Here is a 20,312-nt window from a genome sequence, read left to right as displayed (position 1 = left end):
CGCCGGGTAACAACAGCTCAAGTTTCAAGTTCCAAAGGCCAATAGTTTATGGTCCCCCTTCTCCAAGTCCTAATGTTGACACAGAGCCCAGAAAACAAACAACCCCTGCTCTGACCATGTAAACCCATCCCTTACAGCTCAGCACAACACACGGGTCAATATCCCCCTGCTACCCTGCTCCCTGGCAGAACGCTGAGGCCTCTCCCTGAGCTGTTAAGCAAGCCGAGAGCCTGCCTCACAGGCACACAGCACAGCTAGGGCCACCTCTATTCCTTCCTTCAGACATTCTCCCTCTCTTCTTGCCCTGAGCCCTAGCGGGTTCCCGTCTCCTCTCGGCTCCCCCAGTCCCTTTTTGTCCCGTCAGCGCCCCCCCGTCACCCGCCCCCATCTTCCCTTCAGCACCGCCCCCTCCCTCACCAGGAGTAACAGCCCCCCTCAGCCTCCAGCACAAAAGGGACCCGCAGCTCCCGACTGAAGGGCAGCAACACTTTGGGCACGTTCAATTTAAACGCGAGGCCGGGCAGGACGAAAAACAGGAGGGGGAGGAAAAGGCGAGAACGGAGCCGGGCCCGCCCCATCCTGCCAGAGAAGAACCAAGATGGCGCCGCCGGCAGGGCGCTCTTCCCGCCTTCCGCCACGGCTCCGCTCCGCGCATGCGCAAAGGCTTCCAGTCCACCTCTCCGCCGGAGCCTTGCGCATGCGCACTGCCACTCCCCCCCGCGCTGAGGTAAAAGATGGCACCGCCCCCCCCCCGCCCCCCCCCCCTTCACCCACTAAAGCACTGCAAGGGGACAGCAGCGTGGAGGGATCGGTTTTTATTTCAAAAGACAGTAATACAAGTTCTCAATTTAGTATCAAAACACTTGATATGGTTCTTTTCTCCAGATTGGCCCCTAGAACTGCTACGACCAAGCAGCATGCTCGAACCACAAGCTACACACGACATCTCCACACTCACGCCTCACAAAAACTACAATGCACAGCAAGATGGCTTGTACCTTATTAAGACATTAAGAGCACTCCTGGCCAGGAGAGGGAAGGCCTCGGCTTCCCTCCCCCAGGGTAGGCAGAACTTTTCAAAGAAAACAAGACTTTTGTACGTAAGCTGTTAAGTTTAACCCAGCGATGAGTGATAAAGCTTGGTGCACCAGCACTTAGTGAAGGCAAATTCAACCCCTGTGTAGCAATGTGTTAGAGGGGCCGGGGCTTCTCTAAGCCTACCGGGAAAGGAAGTGGCCAACACTGGGGGGAGGGAAGGGAAACAACCCCTGGGAAGGTTCAATTGTTCAGATAATAGGCTTGGCTTTAAAAAGAAAAAAAGTCTGCTTTTGCTCAAGTTGCTTCTCCACGACAGAGTTACCTTAAAGCTGAAAACTGAACTGCTCTTTTGGCAAACAGCTCCTGGAGTGGAAGCTTTCCCAACAGGCCTCCATTCCTAGCCAGGAACCATCACACCCATCTTCCTCCCCTGCTAGAGCAGAGGGGCCCAGAGCTAATTAACAGAAGGTTAATATCAAAGTTTAAAGCCAAGAGCTTTTGAAGTGTTGCTCACCAGCCTCGGTTATTTGGAATGTTTACAATGGTTGCTACAAAAAAAGGTAGTTACAAAATGTATACATCTCAAACATGCTCCCCCAAACATTATTGCATTGTTTATTTCCCTTAATAATGCTGTTTGAAGCTCTGCCCAACCTGATGACCTTTAACCCTGAGGTGAAATAGCAGATTTGTGTTTGGTCAAGTTGGCAACAGAAAGTAAACCCTGGTCCCCAAGGGTTAGAGGTCAGCAGCGGCTGGGCTGGCCCCCCATGGCATCGTGTGGCGGAGGCAGTGGCAGGGATCCATTACATTTCATTCAGGTCTAGCAGGGTCTGGTCCAGCATTCTTTGCGTGCAGAGATGCTCCTCTTTGGTGGATTTCAGTTTATCTGGCAGGAAGCAAGAGTTAAAGAGTTACAAGTCAGCATAAGACAAGCGAGAAATCTTCGCCAAAGAAAGCTTGCACTAGCCCCTTCCCAGCACGCTGCCGTAGCGAGTTCTCAGACCGTGGGTGCCTGGCTGGCTGCAGCTAGAAGCTCTGAAGTTACCTGGCTCATTTGTAGCCCTCGTCTCTCGCGCTGCTGGTGCTCCGAATTGGCACGGTCAGGAGGTACTTTTAGCTAGTGCTCTAGGCAGTATTTTGCATGCAGGTGCCTCAGATTGCAGCTAGCTTTCGCCAGGGCTTCAACACTTTCAGACAGCAGTCCCCAGTGGCCCAGCAAGCCACCCAAGAGCAACTCGAAGATTAAACACTTAGAAAATCAACCCCTGGAATTCCAATTGATTGTGCCCCCCTTCCCCCCAGCACAGGAGAGTGATGCCAAGCTGGTCACCAAGACCGTAACTACCTAGCAGCAGGGAGCAGACAACCAAGGACAGTGGGGCAGAGGCTGTTTTCAGGGAACAGCAGGCAGTGAGCAAGTAGGAGCAAAGGTGCTACAACTCTGCCCAGGACTACAGGCAGCTCGCACAGTCGGTTCTCACATGTTCCTTAAGCCAGGAGAGCTCAGATCAGCAACTAGCACTCTAGGTAGGCTTCACTCCATAAGTGAGCCCACCATGGCCACTGAAGAAGTCCACGCGCCGGGACACTGGATAGACAGGCTGTAGAAAGACGTCCTTTAGGCACAGGCAGTTTCTCAAAGCTGCTCCCCACCTCCCCGCTCCCAAGGGGACTGCCGAGGGGCTGCAGCAACCCAAGGTCAGAAAGAGCACACTGCACACACAGCAAGAAGCATTCCTCCTAAGGCACTAGCAACTGCAGTGTTTAACGATTCCCTGCAGGCACTCAAGAGATAGCTTCATGTCATGGACACAGGGACTTGGTTTCAAAACGTCCCTGAGCTTCCCAACCCGTCCTGAGACTCCACAACTGCATTGGGATCAGGCCCCGGGCATGACTACTTCCCCCAAAGCCTTCTATCTAGGTCAGGACTCAGCTCTGTATGAAAGTACTACAGGTGTGCAGTGTCTTAGACCACAAGGTCAGTCATTTATTGTTAGAAGCCATCATTCCATGCAGCAGGAAATCCTATAATCATTCAGCTAACAGTAAATTAAGCCATAGCACTTGACAGGCATCTTCTAGCAGACGAGCCTAATGTCACCCCACGCCTCTCTTGGAGGGTGCAGCAGTTCTGGTTCCATGGAGGAGCCAGGCGAGACCGCTCAAAGAACTGCCAAGTCTGAGGGTTTCTTCACCAATCATACAGGTTACCTTTTATAAAAAGAGCTCTTAAATAAAATAAGTTAGAGGATGAATTCAACTGCCCCATTCAACAGCAGCAATTGCATAAAATTTGCAAGTCTGCCAGTCTTAAGAGTGATCAGATTTCACTGTGGTCCACAGCACTGGTGGTCGCAATAAGCTTGTTTAATGGCATTAGAGGGCCCCCTTCTCAGTCACACAGATCATGCAGCGTTAGCTTCAGCTCGTTAGAGAGCAGGCGGTTTTTCTCAAGCTGGCTGTACAGGCGCTCTGCAGCAGCAACAGGATTAGGGGAAACAAGAGGAAGAGAGAAAAAGAGAGAAAGGGAAGGTTAGTAGGGTACCAAGATGAGCACATCAAATAACCTGTCTCCATAGCACGTGCCTCTGAAGATCAAGTCTAGGCTATTACACAGATGAAGCTGGGAAGAACAAAGGTTTGTGTTACTCTAACTTGCTTTTCAGCTCAGAAGATCACAGTGGAAGCAAAGTGTGGGCAGAAATGGAAGTGCTGCCAAGGGCTTGCGAAGGCAAAGGAAGAGAAGAACACCAGAAGAGGAGCCTGCAGGCTCGGCTGCACCGTACCGAGGTAGGGAGAGAGACCTGGGATGTGCTTTAGGCCTGGGGAGTACCCTGCAGAAAGAAGTCCTACAGCAGCTGAACCAAGAAGCACCTTCCAGGGTGCGTCACCACCCAGCAGTAGGACTGAGGGCTTTAGGCAGCTGAACAGGGACACGGGCATCTAAGGACAGCAGAACTGAGACTGACAGCATCTTACCTAACCCAAAGGACACGACTTTATCCCACACTAACAACCCACCACGTCTAAACAAGGACCGGAGACGGTATCTAGAGGAAAGGGAGTACTGCTCTGATGCTCTCCCAGCTCGGGTCGCCTCTCAGCCACGGCCCTGCAGTCCATCAGCCACAACAGAGAACCTATTGAGCATCTGTTTTTGTCTGTCTACACGGGCAGCATCCTCCCAGCCTGACAATTCCCATTCCTGTATCTGGGAGCATTCCACACAGTGAAAATTCCTTACACAGGGGCTTCCAGCCTGGTACAAACAACCACCACACACCAAAGCAATATGCACAGCGTGCTGCCGTTGCCTGATGAGTCAATACCTACAGCACAGCAACTCTCGCTGGCCTTAAGCTTCTTAAATCCTTCTGGTACTACAAGGTTACAAGATTCTGGTACTACTACAAAGGTCTGAGATCCCCAGGAATCCATGGCACCCTCTGAAGGGGGGTTACACTATTCTTCACTACTTTTGTCTTAGAATTAATTGCCCTTGAGCAAGACCTGGCTACATAAGGCTCAGGACGCTCAAGTGTTCACATGGAGCAGCCAAAGCACAGCCTCCTGCCCCAGTGACCTAGCTCAGTCTCTCCAGCACGACAGCCACACATGAGAGGGAATTATTCCACCTTCACCCAGCTCCCCTCAGCCCCCAGCACCTGCCTTAGTGACACCTCGCTGCAGGACAGGAGCTGGGAATGCTGCCTGGCCCTTCTTTAAAGCCACCAAGGAACAACCAGAGCAGCTGACAATTTCTGCCCCCTGCAATTTGACTACAAGTAGAGAAGTTGTGGTGCGGGAGACAAGTGTGCTCGGTGCCAGCTTACACCAGAGCCTGCCTTGCACGTGGGTTACTCGTGCTAGGGACCCTGCTCTGAGCAGGTGACGTGGGCTGGTCCCGGGTCTCTGGAAGAGCAGAGGATGGGAGGGATCTGCCACCAACAGAGGTATGAGCAGCTCAAGGCTGCTGCAACACCTCCCAGCCTTCAAGCAAGCATTCCTGCCTGCGGCCAGGGACCTGACGATCCGCCCACGAGGGAGCAGACTGACTGGGGTAATTAGCGTGACCTTCCCGAGACCTCGGGAATGGCTTCTCCACACAGAGCACTTGCTCAGGGCTGCCGGGGCTCGCTGCAGCATCTGACCTGCTCCCTTCCCCGCCCAGCCCGCAGGGCAGCCTTACAGGCCACGGGGAGCTCCATGACCTGTGCCTCCTGGTCAGCTTATCTGAGCTCACGGCTCCCCTGGCTTAACAGCCCGGCTCGCGGTAACCAGCCCGCACAAGCCTAGCGATCCTGTCAGACCAGAAGCCTCTCAAAACCTCCCAGGGCAGGAGTTGCATCACCCACCACCCAGCGTGGAGTTCCACCGGGACGAGCAGGGCAAGGGCCTGCCAGAGCCCAGCCCTCAAGAAGGTCGCTTGCGACACCACCACGCAGCGGGGGGCCACCCGCCCCGCTCGGCCCCGAGCCGAGGAGACCACCCCGCGAGGACAGAGGCCATTTCACAAGGGCAGGGAGCATGATGCTGCCTCTGACTTGGTAAGAGCCAACAGGAGAACACTGGGCTGGAGGCCTCCCCTCGCCCAGACTGCTGTGAGATACCCCTGCCCCTCCCACGGGACGCAGCCCCCCTCAAAATTCAGCTGCAGGGTTGGTTACTGAGAGGACTCCTGCTTTGGGGGCACAGAGCTATTGCCCTGAAGAGCCAGAGCACCACCTGCCAGACCTTTCTGAGCTATTCTCTTGGGAATTCCTTCAAGTGCTCCCTCCTTCCCTGCCCGGAGCAGCAGAGAGGGGACAGCCCCGATGCAGAAGGCAGAGTGAGAACAGGCTGGGGCAGCGTGGCACGTCCAGGCTGCGCTCGCTGCCAGTGCCACTTGTGCAGAGAGCAGGGTGCACACAAACCTGAGGTTGAGGAAACCACGGGAGGTGTCCCATTTCACCAAAACTCGACTCCTGAAGGGCTCTTCGGGCACTGTGGCAGACGAACCGACCCAAGAGGGAAAAAGTATCGGACAAGCCACCGTCAGGCAGCGCGGTTACGAGGCTGATCAGTGCTTATGGTACCCGAACAACCAGCAGTGGCACGTGCCAGGTGCTTGCTGCCAGCCGCAGAGCTCCGTGCAGCGCTGCAGGCCACGCTCCAGGAGGATCCTGCGACCCTCAGCCCCACGCAGGGAGCTGGAGCACTGCTGTGCGTGGACACCCTGGCCCTGCTGCCCTCAGCCCTGCGCTTCTCCTCCCTGAAGCAAGGAGCCACACGTGCCCCCCACAGGCACAGCACCCACCCAGCCCTGCCCAGCTGGAAACCAGCCGGCGTTGTGTAATATTTATTAGCTTTCACAACTTGCCAGTGCCCTCAGTGACTATCGGGTGCGGCGACTTCCCGCTGCAAGCCAGCGTTTGGCAACCAGTGCCAGTGAATGCCGGAGCAGGCAGGTGAGGAACATTTCCCTGAAGCAGACAGCGTGAGGACCTCTTGCTACAAACCCCAGCAGCCTGCCCGAACCTACAGAGCGTGCTGTGCACCAAGGCAGTGTTTGATGCACATCTGTGAGCCAATAAGACACCCAAAGGGGAAAACCTCGTGCATTAATGCAGTCTGTGTATTCCACCAGCACGGGTACGGTTACACTGGTTTGAAGGCAACATCGCAACAGTTACTCTAAAGCAGCAAGTGGTCACTAGAAACCCATTTCTCAGCAGCACCAGCCGTTCCATTCAGTTTATACAAGGGTTGTTTTTCCTTAAAAAAGGTGACATCATGCTCAAGCAAGAGGCAGGAGAAATACAAAAGGAGCTTTATAGCTCTACACAAGATATGCAGATGAGAACAACATACTCCCAGCTACACCCAGACATTGAAAAGGGCAGCCCCTCAGAGCACGGCAGTGTCTGGCACATCGGGTCAAACAGAGGGAGCTTTGTTTAGGAGCAAGTGCAGCATAACTGGGGGCTGCTGCTGCTGTCAAGCTTCAGAGTCTGTACAGCACTCATTCCCAGGGATGCCCTGTGCACAGTAACTGGAAAAAGGTACTGGAATTCAGAGTGAGATGAGGACAGCACGAGTGCAGGGTGCAGATGCAGAACAAGCCACCAAGCAGAGAGGCAAATCCAAAGTGGAGTTTGGAATCGCAAGACTTATCTGTGTGAAACAGAAGGAGACACTAGTTTTAAGAGAAACTTCAGTGTTTGTGCACGGCAAACTGCTCAGGGCGCTTTGGAACGCTAGCGTTAAGGCTCTTCTCTGCAGCACAAGTACCTGGCCTCTCCTGGGTTAGTGGTAAGGACTGTGCAGAGCAGCTGTTAGCAGAACCCACCGCCAGTCTCAACAAGAAGCCAAGTAGCAAAGTTGCAGGAACGCGAGGTCAGCTACTTCCACAGATCACTTCACGATCCAGCCCGTCTCAAGCCTGTTAGGGCAATTCCTGAGGCATCTGCTTGAGCACTGCCCACAGCCACTCCCAGGAAGAATCCCGAGACCGTGGCCCAGTGGCTCCAGCAGGCAACGAAGGCACATTAAGCCCTTCCCAGCGGGGCTGGGAATTGCACTGGAGTTCAGGTCCGAACTCTGCCAGGCCAGCACAGCACTTGGTGTTACACATGCAGCTCACAAGGCCCTGGAGTTAGAACGCAGCATGCTGCAGGGAAGCCTCGATCCGAGAGGCAGAGATCTGTAGAAGTAACCTAGACAACACAGTGCCATTGATTCTCCGGCTATGAAAATCACAGCAAACCAAGCAAGCTCCGGCGGTCTAGCCTGCTGAAGCGAGAGGCAAACACCAGCCAGCTCATATTTACATGGAAGTCATGTCATTCAGGGCGTGGTCCAGTTCCTCACTAATTGCTTTGTACTTCAGTTTCTGGGCATAGAGCTCATCTAGAAGAGGTTTAGGAGGAGAACAAAAGGGAAACAATGAGGGAAGGCAGAGGAGTTCTTCCAACACCCTGGGGCAGGAAAAGCAGTGTGGGATTTGTGAACAGAAGAAAATGAAGTCAGATGTGGAGCCACCACGACTGTTGGACTCCGGTCGCTCCTGAGCAATGGATGGGAGGTTTCAGACAGCCCCAGGGCAGCCTGACCGGCCAGGGCCCTCCGGGACTCTGAGCCAGCTCCGAGGGGAGCCGAGCCGAGAGCTCCAGCCCCACCAGCCCGTGAGAACAAGCTGCCAGCTAGCTTAGCAAGAACCACGGGCAGGAGGAGTACCAGGGAGGGCAACTCCACTTGGGGAGGTGATTGCGACACCTAAGGCAGGCACGGATCGATGGAGGCGCTTTGTTCTCACCTTCGGTTTCAATATAAAAACCTGTTTGGGAGAAGTCAGTTAAGTAATAGTCCTGAGCATCAGAGGGAATTCCCATTAGGAGCATACACAGCTCAGCAGGATACGCCGAGCAGACGGGCCACACCTGCGTTCTCCATCAGATAATGGGGCAGACTGGCAATCACCCACCTTCCCGTGGAGGAGGCAGCCTTGAAACTCGCACTGATGCACTCCTTTAGCACTGCACAGCGCTGGCACGGGCTCCTCCCAGCACTGGCTGCCTAGGCTGCGATACAGCTGGAAATGTTGTTAACTGCTTCGCGGAGCCCAGAGAACTCTGTCAGTTGTCATAAACTAGGTCACTTCCACAGCAAGGCCGGAGATCGGAGCCAACTCTCCCGATCAGGGGCAGCACGCAGGGACTCGGAGCTTTTGCGGTTCTCCCAGATCATGAGGTGGCTCAGATTGCTGCTTGGCTGCAGTTCTGGAACGGCTCAGCTGACACCGCTGCTATTTCTAGATAAAACTCCTGAGCGACTCCAGCCTGTAGGATGTGGCTTTGAATCTCCAAGACCTGGCACTAAGCGACCACTAAGGCACATGCTGTGGTTGGGGCAGGAGGCCTGGAAGAGCTCTGGCGTGCCAGCGCAGCCGCTCTAGCCACAGCTATCTCTGGAAGAATCCAGCCACAGCCCCAAAACTAAGGCAGGCACGTGGAGCCTTCTCCTTCCGTGGCTCAGGGAGAGTTAGGACTGTAACAGCAAGCCTCGGGAGTGCTCCTGAAGTTCTGTGAAAGCAGGAGGAGGAAAGGAGCCCGGCCTCGGCCCAGGCTGACCACCACACTGCACGGGTGGGACTTCTGGTGACTTTATCTTGAACTGATGCTGGGGCGTCTGACTCTTCCCGGGGCTGGTTCGTGCCCCACTGACTGCAGTAACGCTGTCTGCAGACAGCCACGTGCATGGGATTCCACACACAGGTATGTAATCGCAACCAATTCCTGGGGAGTTCACGTTTGTTTTTTTTTCCTATGCCACTCCTCAAATTGGGTTAAGCTGGAGCCCAGGAATCCAGTTACGCTCCCGAGGACATCACGACCAAGGCAAGCAGCCGTGCTATCTGTCCTATCAGTCAGACACGGCAAGGTGCTCGGATCAAAAGCTCAGGGGCTGCCGCAGCACGGCCAGGGAATTGTTTCCAGCAGATGCACAGGGCTCAGCCCCGGAGCCTAAGAGGCACTGGCCTCACCCCTGAGGCTGAGCCAGGCTTTGCTCCCAGTACCAAGGAGCTCTCCTTCCCCAGCTCATCACCACAAAGCCTTTGGCTCCCCATCCCCAGCACGTACCTTCCAAATCATCGATGGTCTTCTCCAGCTTGGCCACAGACCGCTCGGCGAATTCAGCACGGGTCTCCGCCTGCCAGACAGGAGTGGGTCGGTCAGCAGCAGCTTGGGGGTACAAGGGGCCCCAGAAGCAACCGCCCGAGGGTGCTCCCACTGATCAAACCGAGGCCATCCCGACACGGTCACTCACCTCTTTGAGTTTATCAGTCAGGATCTTGATCTCTTCTTCGTATTTATCCTCTTTTTGAGAGTACTGCGGAAAAGGAGAGGTGTCAGCGACCAGCAGCAGCCCCCCTGCATCTCCCACTCCAGAGAGCCACGGCTACAAAGGGAGGCTTCAACTCCTCGCTGTGCTGCACGTGCCCACGGACTTCCAACTTATTCACACCCCTACCCTGCTCCAGGAGGACCGGGTCAGACAGCAAGTCCCACACCATGCACGTGGCACAGAAACTCGGGCACAGAAAAATTCTCCTCCCAGCAGCATAAACATCTCGGCTGCTCGAGTCTGCCCCAAGGCAGGGCAGGGCAGGCAGGCTTCCCGCACTCCCAGCTCCTACAGGCAGCAGCAGCCCTGCGCTGAGCTCCGTTAGCTCTCCTTGCTGCTTAAGGCTGCAAAGTGGCATTATTTCCATCCCAGTGGGTGCTCCGCTTTCCATCCCAGTGGGTGCCCCTTCTAGCAAAACAGAAATGTTTCTGGCCCTTTGAAAAGCAGCCCTACCTTCTCAGCCTGAGCCTCAAGAGACTTGAGATTGTTGGTGACATTCTTCAGCTCCTCCTCCAGCTCGGAACATTTACTGTGGGGTTTTGTAAAGAAAGAGGGGAGAGAAAAAAGGAAAAGAAGTGGGAGGGAAAGACAGGAGAGAGGAGAAGTGAATCCATGTGCAGGGGAGACCAGGGAGTTCTTTAGGAGGCGGTCTGTGATCAGACTGGATGGGACCCTGCTTTGGAGCACTTCTGCAGAAAGCAAGCTCCCTTCCAGCCTCCAAGGTCAGAGTTTAGATACTCCGCCAGCACGCGCACAGGGCACCGGGCTGAGCGGCTGAGACACGGCCACAGACTGCCAGACCTGGCACCTTCACGTAGCAGCCACACGTCGGGTTTGCTGTAAGGAGGGAAGCTGTTCTGGCGGACAGACGGACAGCTGCCACCAGACAGGAGCAGAGAGGACAGAACATTCCAGGAGAGAAAGACGCAGTGAAGCGGAGGGAAGGAGCGTAGCGAGAAGACCACAGGAGTTCTGGTTTAATGGGTCGAGAAGGGAACGGTTAGTACCTTTTCTTCGGCAACAGACAGACACTTCAAGTTCTGGTCCATCACTCTGATCTGCTCCTGCAGCTCCCGGACACGACTGTTAGTGACGGTCGCATGATGGCACAAGCCAGGTGGGGGCAAGGGTCAAAAGGAGCACCGATAACACAATACCGCAGAGCAAAAAAGGGGGCAGGGGAAAAACACAAAGAAGTCATGGTCACGACATGCATGTCTGGGCAGGAAGCACAGTGCTACAGCTGCACGCATGCTAGCTTTGTTAGACAAGGCCCACGGTACAGAAAGGCCCTGGGCAGCTCCTCGAGGACCTGCTCGAGCATCCAGAGACGTGAAAGGAGCCCAAACCACACGGCCGGTGTCTCTGCTCCAAGCAGAAGTTGTTTAGCTTGCTGAGCAGCAGCGCTCACGTCTGCAGTGGTTACTGAAAATAACTCAAGGCCACAGAGCAGCCCCGGCACCAACTCTGCTCTTGGACATCCTGCGTGCTGCTTCACGGGAGGCCTCAGCCCTTTTAGGACAAGCACCCTGCGCTCGTGTGCCCCGTAGCGGTGTGCGGGGAGCCAGTGACCACACTCGGGAGCAGTGCTGGGGAAAACCGAGCAGGGGAGGATTCTCTGACCTTGCCACCAAGGAGGTGGAACAGCCCCGCTGCGAGCCATGCTGATTGTGACGGACACAAACTCACATCCCCGGTGCATCTCATCCTGCTCCAAGCAGGAGAACGCTCCTGACTCTGTGACCTGGAGCTCTAAGCCCACCCTGTACTTCAGGCCTTGTGTAACAAGGTTAGAAATGCCGGTAGTGTTAGTTCCATGCGCAGGTAGACATGCCAGCCACACGTGAGCAGATTACTCACGACTCTGCAAGCTCAGCTCTCTCCTCGGTGCGCTCCAGGTCTCCTTCTATGATCACCAATTTCCGGGCAACCTGGGGGGCAGAACCAGAGCTCAGAGCAAGGAAGATTTTCGCACTGCTAGGTCGTGCGAGGCAGGAAAGGGAACGCCTGCAGGAGTCACTGCTGCCGCCAGAGTTCCTCCGGCTGGGGAAATGGTGATGCAGCTCAGAGGGCCGGGATCTCCCCGCACCACGTCTGCAGGAAGAGGAGGCACCGCTCCTGGCCAGGGGCAGCTATCCCAGAGCATCGCAGCCTCACCTCCTCGTACTTCCTGTCCGCCTCCTCCGCAATGTGCTTGGCTTCCTTGAGCTGGATCTCCTGCAGCTCCATTTTCTCCTCATCCTTCAGAGCTCTGTTTTCGATGACTTTCATGCCTCTGCCCAAAACAAAAGCAAGCGCAGCAAGGGGTGATGTATTAAATGGTGCCACACAAGCCAGGACAGCGCCGGGCGCAGAGGACAGCGCAGAGAGCAGACGCTGCTGGGCTGAGGGAAACGCAATAACCTCGCCTGCCCAGGGCTAACTGCTCCTCGGAGCATTGCTCCAGCAGCTCATTGGGCTCCTGGGCCATGAGAAACGCCGCTGAGCACGAGTCAGGATGTCGCAGGGACTCCGCACGGGCGAGCCAAGCACTTTCCAGGCCGCGAGGCAGGAGGAGCCAAGTCCTCATGGCAGGCCGTCAGCTGGGCCCGGCTGCGCAGCGCTGCGGCCAACTGGAAGTGCTCTGAGGGGGCCGCTCCCCTCCAAATCACATTCCCAGGTCAGGAGCTCCCTGCCGGGGGGGAGGAAGCAGCAGGAAGAAGCCCCGAGCCCCAGCAGCGCCCTTCACCAGCCCAAGGCTCCCCAGACCCCGCTTCCCTCTCCCCCAGAGGGGGTGCGCAGCAGCAGGCAGCACCCCTCGCCCTTAGCCTCAGGCTCCGCGATATTCCCGAGGGCAGCAGCATTGTTTGGGCGGCTCTGCATAAGCAGGCAGGGCTCCCACACCCTGCCTTGATGTGGTGGCCGCTTCCCACCCTCCAGGAAGCCCAGCAGGCACCCGGCCCTCCCTCCGGAACACGCCTGGGACTCAGAGCGAGAGCAGCAGCAGCAGCCCTTGCTCACCTTTCACTTTCATCCGCAGCCTTCTCTGCCTCCTCCAGCTTCTGCAGAGCCGTGGCGAGGCGCTCCTGGGCCCGGTCTAACTCCTCCTCTACCAGCTGGATGCGGCGGTTCAGAGATGCCACTTCTGCCTCGGCCTGGGGGGAGCGGAAGGGGTGACTCAGCCCGCAGGGCAGCGGCAGCACGCAGGAAACCGAGCCGAAGCCGAGGGGCTTTGCCCGATTTTTCACACCTGCGCTCCCAGACGCCTGCAAGTTGAGCCTTGCAGCACCTAGCAGGGGTTTGGCTGCGCAGCCGTCACCGCGCAGGTTTCTCGCCCGTCAGCTCGAGCTGACACGACAGCTTAAGCCACGAGCACTAAGCAGATGACTTACACTAATGTGTCTTCTCCGCAGCTGCTCTAATCCTGCCAGCCCATCCATCAGGCCCGTTTATCCCCCATCCCAGCGCCCTCTGACAGCTGCTATTTAGCACCGCGTCAGTTTACGCGTGTGATCTGGACGCGAGCGCTGCTCGGAACGAGCCCTCTCATCAACCTGAGGTGATTGCCAGGGCTCAGGGCTCTGCCCGCCGCTGGACCAGGCTCCGCAGCGGGCTCAGCCGCTGGCTGCAGCGCCGGCAGCTCGGGGCTCAGACTGCGAGGAGCCAGCCATCCACCCACAGCCCTCAGCAAGAGCCAAAGCCTCCGCCAGCCCCGAGAGCTCCTCGGCCACCTCATTTCTGGAGTCGCGAGCTGCCGAGAGCCCACGGGCGGTTGCCAGCAGCGTGACCACAGGAGTGAGCGAGGGTTTAACGAACCCGCGAGGTCAGCAGGCGTCGCGCACCCCCAGCCAGCCCTGCTGCAGCCCCATGGCCACCAGCCACAAGGCAACTGAGGCTCGGTCTGTGGCGAGCCCCGAGCAAACTCCAAAAAGCCCCGGGGACACCCACACCCCATCTCGGCCACCCCAGAAGAAGCCGGCATCCCCTCCAGCAGGATTTCCACACCGCTGCAGAGGTGGAGAGCACCGTGGCTGTCTCAGAGCAGCACGGTGATCCACCAGAGGCCAGCACGCGGGCACATGCCGGGCGTGTGAAATATCCCAGCCGCTTGCGACAAAGCAGCCCGCGAGGACGCGCTGCCTCGAAGCGAGCCTGCCGATGCCCAAGGAAGGAGGAGCAGCGCGATGAAAGAGGCCAGTGTTGGAACGGGGCCTGACACAAACCACGCTCGGGCCGGGGACAGGCTGCCGAGCTCTTCCCCGCGGAAACCCGCGGCACCGCGAGGCTCGGAGGAGCCGGCAGCCTGCCACAGGGGCGGCCGGGCCCCGGCGAGCAGCCAGCACCAGCACGTCCCTCCGGAGGAGGAGGAGGAGGAGGAAGTGGTCTGCTCGAGGAGGAACAAAACGATAACGCCGAGCAGCGCCGGGGAGGAGGCTGCCTGGCACACACACACACACACACACACATTTTGCCTCCTAAACAGGCAGCGAGCTGTCAGGCCGAGCCTCGTCCTGCCCCCAGGGGCCGGAGGCACAGCAGCCCTCTGCTTCCTGCCCTCCTCGACCTCACCGCCCAGCCCCGGCTTCCTGCGGGCAGCACCAAACCCTCCCCGAAAAGCCCCGGCTGCCAGGAGCTGCTCGGCCCCGCTGGGGGGCTGCCAGGGGCCTGATCCTTCGGATCCTTCCCCTCTGCCCCCTGCAGACGGCGGGGACGCCCCCAGGCAGCCCCCTGCCCACCAGCACCTCGGGGGATCCTCGGGGGAGGGAGCCCCGAGCCAGGGGGACGCAGGGAACCGGCACCGGGCTCAGCACCGGGCTCGGCGCCGCTTCCCGAGCCCAGAAACCGGGGCAGGGAAATCCCTCGGGACCCCGGTACCGGGAGCAGGGATTCTCCCCAGTGCGGGAGGCCCGGGCCCGGCAGGGTTGGGCCCTCGGGGCGGAAAAGCCGCAGTTTTGGGGCAGAACCGGCAGAATTGGTACACGCGGCGCGGATGCGCACCCCCCCCCCCCCCCCCAACCCCGGCCGCCACCCACGGTACCGGGACGCGACCGGGGGGGGAAAAAAAGGGGGGGGGGGGGCACCGCCCCGTGATGCCCCCCCCACCCCCACCAGCCCCATTCGGTGCCCGGGATCGCCCCGCCGAGCCCTGCCCCCCTCCCCGAGATGCCCGGGCCGCCCCCACACACACACCGGGAGCCCCCCGCGGCTCCCCCCGGGGCCCGGTACCGGGGAGGAGCCCCCACGGCTCCTACCACACCGGGACCAAAGCCCCCGCACCCCTTCCCAACAACGAGACCGGCGGCCGAACCCCCCCCCCGCCCCCCCCAAAAAAAAAAAAAACACCGGGAGCACCGGGGGCGCTCCCGGTACCGAGCCCCGGGGCGCGGCAGCACCGGGAGGGGGCACCGGGAGGGGGCTCCCCCCGCCGCCCCCCACCCCGCGGGCAGCTCGCAGGGCCCGGCACACGCCGCCCCCTTCACGTTCCGGTTCGGTCCCGGTTCGGTCCCGGTTCGGTGCCGGTTCGGTCCCGGTACCTGCTCCCGGTTGCGGCGCTCGGCCTCCACCTCCCGCTGCAGGCGGTCCGCCCGCTCCTCGGCGTCGTCCGCCTGCTGCTGCAGCACCTGGATCTTGCGCTTCACCGCCTCGATCGTGGTGGCCCCCGCCATGGTCCCGGCCGCTGCCCGCCCCGCCCTGCGCTACCGGAACCCGCCGCCCCGGCCCCGCCGCCCCGGCCGTGACGTCACTTCCGCCCCGCACCCCCCGCCGCCCCGGTCCGGATGCGCCACGCCCCGGCCACGCCCCGCCCCCTCCCCTTCCCCCCCCCCAACACCGGTGTTGCCGTGGAGACCGGGGGCACCGGGAGGGAGGGGGCACCGGGGGAGGGTACCGGGGGGGGGGCACCACCGGGACCGGGGGCACCGGGACTGGGATCTGCCCCAGCGGGACCGGGAGCACCGGGCGTGGCCCCCTACGGGACCGGGACCGGCCCCACCGGGACCTGGAGCACCGGGACCGGGGGCACCGGGGGTGTGGGCATCGGGCATGGCCCCCTACTGGACCGGGGAGAACCGGGACCGGGATCTGCCCCACCGGGACCGGGGGCACCGGGAGCACCGGGCACGGCCCCCACCGGGAGCAGGAATGCCCGGGACAGCCCCCGGGGTACCGGTGGCACCGGGCACAGCCCCCTGCAGACCCAGGATGTGCCCCCCGGGGACACCAGGGACAGCCCCCGGGGGACCGAGGCACCCCCCCAAGCAGTGGGGCCACCGGGCCTGGCCCCCACCGGGCCCAGGCTCTGTCCCAAGGGGAACTGGGGGCACCGGGCCCTGCCACGCACGGTACCGGAGGCACCGGCACGGCCCACACCGGCCTCGGTGCTCCGGGCCCTGCCCCACAGCAGCCTGGGGACACCGGGACCGGCCCCACGCAGGACCGGGAACACCGGGACTGTGCCCCACAGCCCTGCCCCACGCGGCCCCCACAGCCCCCGGTGTCCCACGGCTGAGCACCGGGGCCATGAGCACCGGGGCCGTGCCGCAGCCCCGCGGGCCTTATACGGGCACGGCCGGGCCGGCGGCTGCGCATTCCCGGGGGCTGAGCTCACCCCGCGGCCCCCCTCCCCGGTCACCGGCTTCCCGTCCTCGGGGTCGCCCGAGGTGCCTGGCTCCGAACCCCCGACCGCTGCCAGCGGGGCCGAGCGTCACCCCAAAAATGGGCCGAAAAAAACCCTTTTCCTGCTCCCTTCTGTGCTGCTGCCTCGCTCCTGCCCCGCTGTGTGCCAAAATCCGGCGCTGCGACGGTGCCAGCCCCGGGGTAAAACTCTCCAGTTTGGGGTCAGGGCACAAAACGCGTGATAAAAACACGGCCGAGCCCCGGGGCTGCGCTCGCAGCGAGGCTGTGGGGCGGTGGAGAGGGGAGTGGAAGCGGAGCACGGAGCCTGGTGGGGACGCGGGGACGTGGAGCAGCCTCCGCCACCTCCTCCGAGTCCCAGGGGCACGTAGGGAGGGCTCGCGTGTGCCCCGCGCGTGCTTGGCCGGCTGGGAGCCCGGGCACGGTCCCCTGGGACGAGCTGGCGAGCGAAAAGGGCCCGACCCTGCGCCCACGTGTGAGCGCTGCCTGCGGCTGGCAGCGTCCGCTCCCCGGGGAGCTGGGAGCAGCCGGGAGCTCGGCACGGCCGCAGTCCCTGCTCTGCCCCCATGGGCTGTAGGGCAGCTGGGATGGGGGCAAACGGGATGCAAAGCGAGCAGGGACGTGGTCCTCAGTGCCACGGCAATGGGGAGGGGCAGGAAAGCTGCGGGGAGAGGGGGTGGGAGGGCAGCGGAGGGAAGGGTGAAGGGTGCGAGGAGGGACAGGGCTCCAGGAGCCCCGGTGAGCGCAGGCAGTGCTGTGCCCGGTGTGCCCAGCTCCAGCTCAGCACCTTCCCGAGCTGGGACAGCAAAGCCACGGGGCTGTTGAACGTCCTGGGGGGTCGGGGAGGGCTCAGGGGTCCTGGTTACGGTAACTGGAGCCGGGACAGCCCAGCAGAGCAGGCCCAGGCACCGCAGCTTGGGGTTCTTCCCCGTTGCGCTGCACGAGATCTGCGTCTTCCCAGCGAGGAGCCCGCGGGTGCTCGACCCCCCGGGTGCCGGAGGGTGCCGGCCCCTCTGGCCACCAGAGCCCCGCAGGTGACAAACGGGGACATCGCGCCACGTGGCTGCCAGGAGAGCGGCCGGGCGGCGAAACCCTGCACCGCTCGCACCATTGTTTTCCTGGAAAGGGCGGCCAACAATAGCAGGGCTGTGCAGTTGTCGCGCTGCCCACGCGGCCCCCGCCTGCCCCCGGGGGGGGGATGAGCGGCTCCGTCCTTCTTTGGAGTTTGGCTCCTCCGCCGGCAGCCGTGACTCAGAGCTCTGCGGGGCCGGGCGCTGACCCCATGCTCCAGGGGCTGCTGGTGGCCGCCAGCCCCTTGCCAGCTTCCTCCCAGCTCCCTGCGGCTCTGTCCTGGCCCCCTGCCCTGCTTTGGGGACCGTCCTCCGTCCCCGGGGCTGCGGGGAGGGCTGAGCTCTGCGGGGAGGCCGCCGTCCGAGCCCCCCGCTCAGCCCCCTGTCCCCATACGTACGTCCGCCGCCTTCTTCTCCGCCAGCTCCAGCTTCTCCTGGGCGTCTTTCAGGGCCTCGGAGTACTTGTCCAGCTCGTCCTCCGTCCCCTTCAGCTTCTTCTGCATGGCGGCCAGCTCATCCTCCAGCTGGAAGGGCAGCGGCCGTCACCCCAGGCGGACACCCCCGGGACCCCCGCAGGGCACCAGCTCCCAGCCCATGGCAGAGATTTCCCTGCTTCCCTCCCTCCTCCCAGACCAGCTCTGCCCCGCAGGCTCCCTCCCGGCCCCACATCACCCAAACTGGTGGGGGCTGAGCCGTGGGCAGCCCACGACGGGGCTGCCATGAGCAGCACTGCCCCACGGCATGCCCCTGACCCCTGCCCGGGGGTTTTTATCGCTCTGGATTTCCCCACAAAGCCCCAGCCTGGATGGCTCAGCTCCGCAGAGCATCCCTCGCACCCTGGGCCCCTTTCCCACGCCGTGACGGGTCCGGCAGGGCTCCGTGGGGCAGCTCGGGGACAACCCCCACCCGCTCCCCTCCCCGTGCTCCTGCCACCCGTCCCACCTGCTTGCTCCGCTCCTCCGCCTGCTTCTGCTCGGCCTCCGCCTGCTCCGCCCGATCCAGGGCGTTCTCCTTGTCCAGCTTCAGCATCTGCATCTTCTTCTTGATGGCCTCCATCGCTGGCGGTGCTCGGGGGGGGCTGCGGCGGGCAGTGGGGCGGGCAGGGGCAGGCGGGGTGGCACTGCTGCCCGCCGCCCCACCGCCCGGTTTATCAGCGCGCCCCTGCCCGCTGGGCGCGGGGGCTTTGCCTTTCTTGGGCCGAGCCGCCTCCCCGCGCTCCCAAAAAGTCTCTGCTCGGGACCCATTGTCTGGCGTGGGGGGGTCCGGGCGGCCGCGGCCTTATTTGGGCTCCTGCAGGACAGCTGGGGCAGTTATAAAAAGCAGCGGGCAGGTCTGCGAGCAGGGGGTCCCGCATTGTCCTGGCTGCCCGCCCCCCCCGTGCAAGGGGACACCCTGGCTGGAGGCACAGGGACACCGTGTCCCACCCCGCCGGGCACCCCCTGTGTGTGTGCTGGCACCACTGGGGTGGGCAGGGGGGGCTGGGGGGCTCGGATCCCCAGCCTGGCAGCCTCTGGGGGTTGGTGGCACTGCTGGGCACCCACAGAGTGGGTGCCACTGCTCCACGGCCCCCGGGACACGCTGGGGAGGCACCGACCCAGGTCCTCGTGGCACCAAAAGTGAACCCCCCCCCCACTCGCACCCAAGTGGGGGCTCAGGCCGTCCATGTCACCGGTGTCACCAGGCACCCCAGGCTGACATTTATCCGTGCCTGGGGGCGGCGTGGCAAAGGGCGAGCTCAGCCCGCTGCTATTTTAGGAGCAGGAGCTTAGCAGCAGCCCCCAGCCCACATTGCTTGGCTCCGCGGGGAGCAGCGGGGGGAGCCGAGCCCCCCAGGAGCCCGCTGAGTCCCCGCTGGCCACGCTGGTGCCCAGCCGCGAGGCTGAGGATGCTGTTGGCATCCGGAGGAGCGATTTCCCCTGGCGCAGGGAGGAATTGGCAGGAGTGAGCTCCTCAGCACTTCCCACGCTGCCGGGGGATTATCGGCCTCCTTGGAGCCAGCCCTGCGAGCCCGGCTGGGATCTCCCGCAGGGGACATCGGCTGCACCCAGCCGGGGACAGATCTGGGGGCTGAGCGGGGCAGGAGGGAGCCAGGGGGGGGTCAGTGCCCACAAAGGGTCCTGGTTCCTGCCGTGCCCCCTGGCTCCGTCCCTCGGGAGCCGTAATTAGCTGCCAGCCCAGGGCAGCAGAGCCAGCAGTGGGCACGGGGCCAGGCGCCTTCGCCCCGCGCTCGTCCCGGGGTGGGCAGGGGACAGGTGGCGAGCGCTGAGCCCGCGCGGGTGGCGTCTCGGCGGGTCGGTGCTGGGCGGCCCTGGCGCTGTAAGAATATGTTTGATATTTAGTTGGTTTTCCAATAAAACAACCTAATATCAAACATATCAGACAGAGGCAGGGGCAGGCGGAGGCGGACGGGACGCGGGGCTCGGCTGCCTGAAAGAGAAAGAGCAGAGACGAGGCGGAGCGGGGCCGCGGCTCCTCGCGGTCCTCCTGGGCAGGACCTGGGGGCTCCGCACGTGCTGCGCCCTGGCCTCAGCGTCTTCAGCTGTGGGCTCCTGCTCCATCGGCTCTGGGATCCTTGGGGATCTGGTGGCCAAGAAGAGGCGAAATGCAGCGGGGATGAGGCTGGAGCGGGGCAGTGCTGGCACCGTCCCCTGGCACGGCACGGCACGGCGCGGTGGGCAGCGCTGCTCACCCCGTCCCTGAGCA

The 20,312-nt window shown here is 61.4% G+C and overlaps 2 protein-coding genes across 15 annotated transcripts in view; both read right to left on the bottom strand.

The window, feature by feature from the left end:
* The window catches only part of NUP210L (nucleoporin 210 like), a 30,303-nt gene extending 29,725 nt beyond the window's left edge, over positions 1–578 (bottom strand). Inside the window, exon 1 of the mRNA XM_032204270.1 lies at positions 418–578. Within this exon, the coding sequence (XP_032060161.1) occupies positions 418–578 (161 nt within the window). The remainder of the gene's footprint in view (positions 1–417) is intronic.
* Positions 579–800: 222 nt separating this feature from the next.
* Positions 801–18,665, bottom strand: TPM3 (tropomyosin 3). Of its 14 annotated transcripts, none has more exons than XM_032204376.1 (11): positions 18,552–18,665; positions 18,008–18,133; positions 12,928–13,061; positions 12,085–12,202; positions 11,788–11,858; positions 10,381–10,456; positions 9,850–9,912; positions 9,663–9,732; positions 7,854–7,932; positions 5,958–6,027; positions 2,565–2,642 (listed from the first exon to the last, which is right to left on the bottom strand). In XM_032204376.1, exons 1-11 carry the CDS (start codon positions 18,663–18,665, stop codon positions 2,565–2,567), a joined length of 999 nt encoding a protein of 332 aa, XP_032060267.1. The 14 variants fall into 14 exon arrangements, with proteins under 14 accessions (XP_032060258.1, XP_032060262.1, XP_032060260.1 ...); XM_032204366.1 differs by lacking the exon at positions 2,565–2,642 and adding an exon at positions 3,002–3,516; XM_032204368.1 differs by lacking the exons at positions 2,565–2,642; positions 18,008–18,133; positions 18,552–18,665 and adding exons at positions 3,002–3,516; positions 15,441–15,601.
* Between the last annotated feature and the right edge of the window lie 1,647 nt (positions 18,666–20,312).

Source organism: Aythya fuligula, chromosome 28 (genome assembly GCF_009819795.1).
Source record: "Aythya fuligula isolate bAytFul2 chromosome 28, bAytFul2.pri, whole genome shotgun sequence".
Classification (NCBI taxonomy): Eukaryota; Metazoa; Chordata; class Aves; order Anseriformes; family Anatidae; genus Aythya; species Aythya fuligula.
The sequence above is the reverse complement of the archived record's forward strand: the minus strand, read 5'-3'. Positions and strand labels throughout refer to the sequence as shown.

Excerpts from the sequence above, each read along its gene's own strand:
- TPM3 (XM_032204376.1), bottom strand. The coding sequence starts at position 18,665 with ATGGAGGCCATCAAGAAGAAGATGCAGATGCTGAAGCTGGACAAGGAG. Across the intron at positions 13,062-18,007 it reads CGGAGAAGAAGGCGGCGGAC|GCCGAGGCAGAAGTGGCATC; the intron begins GTACGTATGGGG and ends CGCTCCCCCCAG. Across the intron at positions 10,457-11,787 it reads AGAGCTGAGCTTGCAGAGTC|TAAATGTTCCGAGCTGGAGG; the intron begins GTGAGTAATCTG and ends AAAACCCCACAG.